Genomic DNA, 7,049 nt, shown 5'->3' with positions numbered 1-7,049 from the left:
TTTTTGTAAAGCTTCCTCTTTTTAAATCAATTGTTACAGTTTTGGGACTTTGGGTAACTTTCTATTGCTCTGAATGCTGAACTTAATAGCATTGTGGTCACTGTTCCCAACTGGTGTAACCACCTTTACATCTCTCATCACCAGGTCTGGAGACCCACTCAGAACCAAGTCCAAGATCACAACCCCTGTGGTTGGCTCAGTGACCAACTTTTCCAGTGACCAGTCACTTATGATGTGTGAGAAGTACTTGACTGACTGCAGGCCACAGGGGTGTATATATATTTTAAAAAGTAAATGGTCTAAGCATTTTAGTGTGAATTATGGCAGAAAGCAGATGTAGTTTTATCTTTAATGTCTTGAACACAAAGCAGAAGGTCATTTAGGCATTTGTTTGATTTTTAAGGGGATAGGGGTGGTGATGAATATACACCAACATGACTGAGAATATCAGTATACCTTTCTGCACAAAATGAAAAAGAAACCATCCAAACAAAAACTTTAGCCCCATTAGAGCATGGGTCACTGTCTGCACAGATTTCATAAGAGCACCTGAGACATCACATCCGAGTCCAAACTACTGAAACTCACTCTTGGCCCAGTTTGCTCCACAGTGTGAAAACAGGCTTTAATGAAAGAATGTTCTTACTCAGTAACATCATAATGAATGGGACTGCGCATTACATAACTTTACAGGTTTACAAACCAAAATATACATTTAAAATAACCTTATATAGGGATACATTTAAAACGCAGAACATTTTCCACTGTGTTTGCTAACCCAAATAGCTATTTTGCAGTTGCGTTGGGGGCATCAGTATGAAACACACAAGAGAGGATTTGCAGTCATTAATTATTTTTATTTTGAAGTGGTCTCTGTGCAGTGAACTGCAGCAGATTTAATGCTCAGGCAAACTGTACTGAACTCTTCAGGAGTCCTTCAGTGCCTGTTACTGAAGTATATATGCTCTCTCTATTCAGCTTCAGGTAGGGAATTCTAGAATCCTACTACCATGTTTCCATGGACAGGTCAGTTTGGTATGCTCTGACCATTAAAACTTCAGGCTTAGATTTGTTTTCATGCTATTGTCAGGCACAGATACAAAGCATGAATGTGGAACAGTGGTAAAGCAGATACTCCAACAGTATTATACGCAACCGCCTCCCCCATTTGTCCTCCGCATCTGGAGTCAAAGGTATATTGCTGCTGAACATGGAATATATTTTATGTAATTAATGAACCACAGCTACAGATCCTCACACACAGCAACAAAGTTGGGCACACTGCTGTATATGATAGTTTTCACTGCAGTGTAGTTACAGGGCTAGCTGCACGGGTGGACCACAGAGTCTCTGAGAGCTCAACTGGAGATCTGCTCCCTGAACTATGAAACTCCCACCACTTTTGAAACTTTCAGGTTTTATTTTCCTTCATTTTATTATACTAAAAATAATCCTACTTAGAGAATGTCAGAATGATTCTGTGCCAAAGAATCCTACTCCAGAAAAAAAATACTGATAAATCTAAATAACTTTATGCCTTTCCATAAACTTGTAAGGTAAAAAACCCCCACTTTCTTCAAATAAGTTTCCCCACAAATAGGATAAGCTGTTGGCTCATTCAAAATATGCCATATTTCATATTGCAGGAGAGGGTTCACATTATGCAATGGTTCTCTCCAACAGTCCCCAGTCCCTGTACACAGAAAACTAGCACATCAGGGAGAAGGGCTGCTCAGCTATATACCTTTTTTCCAGAACATGCAGGGAATTTTTTTTCTTTCCAAGAAGGAACACTGAATCATCTAAGTTAAACAGGCATTGAGTTTACCACATCTATGTCTATGAGAACTATGTCTTTAAGGATGATAGAGATTATGGATGCTGCAACATTACAAAATACATGATAGAATGTGTGAAACTAAATTATCTCAACAGACCACCATGAGTTACTAGCATGGAACAGGAACTGATGAGTCAGGAGGCACATAACAATGGCTGACTGAAGATCAGTATACAGGTGAAGTCCATCCACCGAGAGGCTGCAGTACACACATCAATGGATACAATAGCACAATGAGAACCATAACTGAATTCCTGGAAAATCCAGTTGAGAATTACAGCACAATGACAGGTTGCATCCACAAATCACTGGGTATGGTGCTGGTGATGAGCAATCCAACCAAAGTTAAGCACTTCTCTGTCCCAATGGTTACAACAGGCCAGAGCAATTCCATAATGCGAGTCTGTCTTTCAGCTACAACAGACCTTCTGCTGGGTCTTCCTGCCCACTTTCCTGGAAGGGAATGGCAAGGTTGCTGCTCTTCTCACAACACTGTTTCCACTGCTTGACTGCCTGCTTCCCTCTTTATGTCACAGAGGTTAGGCTAGAGCCACAAGTCCATGAAGATATATATTTGAGATGGCTTCTTTCTGCTCATTTCATAAGCAGAGCACTGATAGGATTTCTTAAATATCTCACTACATCAATAGTAAAACTGTCCATGATCCAGACTGTTTTGGAACAAGTGTAAAGAGGGGGGGGGGGTTAAGTGGAACTGGGTCCAAGTTCTTCATAAACAAGCTTCTAGGAAACTCTGCCAGGAGATCTCTTTGTGGTAAGCAAAGTGTCAGCATCTGGAGTCACCCAGCTGTCACCTACTGAGTGAGTGACGCAGCTCTTCATACATTATTTGGTCCTAATGGGAATGAAAAGAAGGGTGAAGGGAAGGCAGTCAGCAACAATAGTTAGATGGTGACTTTGTACCACAGCAGAAACTGAAAGTGATGGAAGACAAGCCCCTATGCCTATGGCAAATATTTGATTATAGTAATTACAAAAAGAAAAATCAAGATAGAAGAAGCAAAGTAGCTAATTTCTTAGCTTATGGCCTCTTGAAAGCTGAAACCCTGAAAATCTTGCTGGTCTCTAAGGGTGCCACTGGACTCCCATCTAGCTCTTCTACTGCAGACCAACACGGCAGCCCTCTTCTTAATTAAATATTTTAATTTGAATTCTGTTACAGGCCATTTGCATACGGAATTATATTTTCATTCCTATCAAAGAAGACAAAGCAGATGATGTTGGATCCCGCAGAAAATTATGAGACTTGAGTTAATTATGACTAAGAAGCTCGAGTGTCGTCAGTGGGGCTTAGATGCAACTAATGGTTGTTGGAGTCAGGCCAAAGTATTTAAAACAGATTACAGGACAGTGTTGACTGTGGCTGAGCACGCATTTACCAAATCAAATTTGCTTGACAGAAAAATACCAAGCTTCTTCCCAGTTGTATTTTCAGAGACCTGGTCTAGCTTATAGTATTGCCTACTAAGACAGAGCTATCTGAGATCGTTTAAGGGACTGGAGATACGGGGGACTGAATCTCAGACCTTCTACCACTGAGTGGCCCCTCCCCTTCTTAAGAACATAAGAGATGCCAATGCTGGATCAGGCCAGGGGCCCATCCAGTCCAACACTCTGTCACACAGTGGCCAAAAATATCAGGTGCCATCAGGAGGTCCAGCATGCAAATGAAAAAAACACAGTAACACAAGCCAAGATTAAAATAGACTTTGATGCAAAGCCTCCCAGAAGCGCTGGGTGGAAGGCTTGAGTGAAGACAGCCATCCTATTTGAAGCAGTTTTAAATAAGATGGGTACATGCTCCAGGCAGAGGCATGGAAAAGACAACCTCATCTACGGCATGTTGTTGCCTTTCTGAATACGTTAAGCATTCAGCCACATTTATGCACTTAATATATACTTTGTTAATAAGACAACCAACTGTTTATAGCACAGGTTGGTGACAAAGAAGACTGCTTCCATCTGACGTGTGATAATTTTGTGCAATCACCCTCCTCTATCAGAATGAGAAGCCAATTCTCAATGTTCTGTTGTGGTGATTTAATGTTGCATGAAAATTTTGTTTTGTTTGCCACCTTGAGCATTATAAAGGAAAGACAAAATATAAACCTGATAAAATAGCAGCTTCCCTATTGTGTTATAAAACTGTTGTCTCCTTCTCACCTTAAATCAATTGGCTGAAAACTCATAGCATTCCTTACCTTTCTTGAAACAGAAGATTTCACTTTCTTAAAAGCTTCTTCAAAGTGTTTTTTGTTAATCTTGATATCTCCTGTGGAGAATATAGCATAATAAAAGTAGAAAATCATAAGAAGATCCCCCAATATCATGTTAAGGAACCGAATGTACTACTTGCATTCATTAACAAAAGAATTCAAGGGAGAGATTTAATGCAATACAATCTGCCATAGGTTTGCTTTCCCACTATGAATGTCTACCCATCTCTGTGGTGATTAATTCAGAACTGAGCTTAATCACATGTTGCCATCCTGACAAACTGACATATTTACCCAATGCTAATATAAGCTGTCAAGAACATGTCAATTATGCAAGCCTCACTAAGAACTTGTGACAAGATAGGTGTTGATGAAGATTTGGATGCATCAAAATGAGCAAGGTTATGGCCAGAAGGAACACCTTCTGCTGCTTGTTTACACTGGACAGTTTAGCATTTCAGATCTAATCCACTTAACTGGGGTAAAATGAGCCCAGATCCTGAACTGTTTCCAGTTTGCTCTAAGAACTCAGTTTACACTTCCGACGTGAAGAACCATGGGACCAATTATATGATCGGGGAGAGCCAGCTAACCTCCTGAGAACCAGCTAATTCCCACCAGCAAGGGCTAGTGGATGGTCAAACTAAAAATTTGGCAAATGAAAAAGCATGGGGATCAGCATAAATCCCCCCCCCACCATAATCTCCTTTATGAATCAAGCCTTCCATGCAATGCCTCATCATGCAGAGGTCTGGTTATTGCAGCTATTTTGGAGCCTACCTCTCCCCAAAAGTATGAGCCAGGATGCCCATTTCACTGAGATGTAGTCAGTTTTTCAAGTCTGCACTGCTGTTATCCCTTCTCTTTCATGGCAGAGGGCAAAAGGTCTAAGGCAATGAAGCATGGAACTTCTTGTAGTGTGTTCAGCTTTTGTCAGCTGATATTGCAGAAATGCTACCTTTACACACAAGGTTCCAAAACCAGAGAAAAGATAAGCCATCAGATCTAATCTAACTCTGCAGGCCTATTTAAGGTGTCACCTTCACTGTGCTACTCCTTCCACATCATGTGGAAAGGTAGAGGAAAGCAAACACAGTCAAGAGAATGTGTTAAATACTCCATATGAACATAGAGCTTGCACCATATACACACTAATGCCAAATTTATTTCCCACGTTTCATTTATCAATGCCTACAATATATTCTCAAGTACTCACATTAATGTTCAATGGCTGGATTCCAGAGGTAGGCACTACTTAAAAAATAAAACCAAAGAAAAAGACCTATGCTCTTTTGTCAAATCACATATTTCTAAATAGTTGGGCAACGTTACTAAAAAACCTTCAAGCTAAAACGGACACCTAAAGCACTATTCAGAAATATGTCACATAGCCACATGTCACTGCATCATATTAAAAGGAGAGGAGAATCTCACTCTCATATAAATGAGTACCCACTTCTGCAGACTGAATTCCTTACAGTAATACTACTGGGGGAGAAAAACCCCTAGTGTAAACAAAGCATTTGAATGAGAGTAATCCAGTTTCCATAAACCATTCAATCTTGGGTTTTCTACAAAGTCTACAAACAAAGGAAGTAATTATATTACCGTGATACACATCTCAGGTTCATTTCATAACAACTCCAACTACAAAGTGATTCTGTCATAGATGTGGGTCATTAGTGACAGAGAGGAGCCAATCAGGAGGGGGAAAAACTGCCCACTTCACATCACTGAACTCAAGGCACAGAGACGAGTTTTCTTTTGAACGGTCACATATTGTGTGCAAAAACAGGCTTTCCCACATGGGCTGCCCTTCCACGTTGTCTGAAAGGAACTGGTTTCTTTCACACCCTTTGTCAGAGCATTGTTTCCATTCCCTCAGTACTGCCTGTCAACTACCAGTAGATCTTCAGCATCTCAAGCCCAGATAGTTCAAAGCCCAGCTACCTGAGATCCTTTTAACCGAAAATACCAAACACTGAATGTGCGACTTTCTGTATATAAGGTATGTCTACCATTGAGCTCCTGTATAACATGAGAGTCAGAATTTACTTCCAGCTTTTAAAAAAATAATCTGTTTATTGTTTTTTGACAGACAAACACACAATGGACATATACATATTTAAGCATATTGTAACATTCATATCTGGATAGATAGCTTAATTATAGATTCTCCAATCAAAATTAAGATTACTTACTTATACATTTAGTGCCATTTCCTATTCTCCTTTTCCCATCCAATATCTTCGAACATGTATTACAAGTTTCTATAAATTACTTTAACAACGAAGTTTATAGTAGATTTAATTTACAATTCATATAGTATCAAAAATGTTACTACCAAAGAGGCTTCATTTTAATAATGCCATTCTATTTGCTTAAGTAATTTCTTATTCCCTATTTGAACTGCTTTAAAAATAACAATTTAAATTCCCTCTATTTCTAGCCATCCACATCAACAACTTAAGATCTTATATCAGCATCTTACTTTCCATCTTTTGCTTCTATACTTTTTAATATATGGAACTTAACTGGAAATTTACTGTTATAATACCACTTTACTAATACCTTACTAATATGCCTATTCAAACATTCTCACCTTCTCTTAAACCATCACTATATATTTAGGGAACCATATCTTAATGTTTACACAGTTCACTTACATAGTTAACATTTCATTTCTTATTACTGATTCAAATTCATTTTGTATTCTAATAATGAAGAGCCTATACTACCTCTTGATCACCCATTTATAACAACATTTAAGTGTCTCTTATATTTCCATTTAAATTATCTTTTAAACATTTTGTTAATTCTACTAATTAGAGAGAAACCTACTTCTGACCCTACTCTGATATACTATTTTTCCCATCAGTCCATCAATAAAGAGGAAAGAAAGTTCAAAGAAATATCAACCAAAAAAACCCACACCAAAAGCAAAGAAAAAAAATCCTAATATTTCTACTTTA

The 7,049-nt window shown here is 38.7% G+C and overlaps 1 protein-coding gene across 2 annotated transcripts in view; it reads right to left on the bottom strand.

Annotated features, from left to right (window-relative positions):
- Nucleotides 1–408: 408 nt before the first annotated feature.
- Nucleotides 409–7,049, bottom strand: part of NVL (nuclear VCP-like) — a 100,109-nt gene continuing 93,468 nt past the window's right edge. For both annotated transcript variants that reach the window (XM_015424595.1, XM_015424596.1), the window contains 2 exons: nt 4,063–4,133; nt 409–2,696 (listed from right to left, as the gene is read on the bottom strand). In XM_015424595.1, the coding sequence (XP_015280081.1) occupies nt 2,652–2,696; nt 4,063–4,133 (116 nt within the window). In that variant the 3' untranslated portion in view covers nt 409–2,651. The remainder of the gene's footprint in view (nt 2,697–4,062; nt 4,134–7,049) is intronic.

The sequence above is a fragment of the Gekko japonicus genome, unplaced genomic scaffold, assembly GCF_001447785.1.
Source record: "Gekko japonicus isolate JY-2015 unplaced genomic scaffold, Gekko_japonicus_V1.1 scaffold404, whole genome shotgun sequence".
In the NCBI taxonomy this organism is placed as follows: Eukaryota; Metazoa; Chordata; class Lepidosauria; order Squamata; family Gekkonidae; genus Gekko; species Gekko japonicus.
This window is presented reverse-complemented; position numbering and strand designations above follow the sequence as displayed.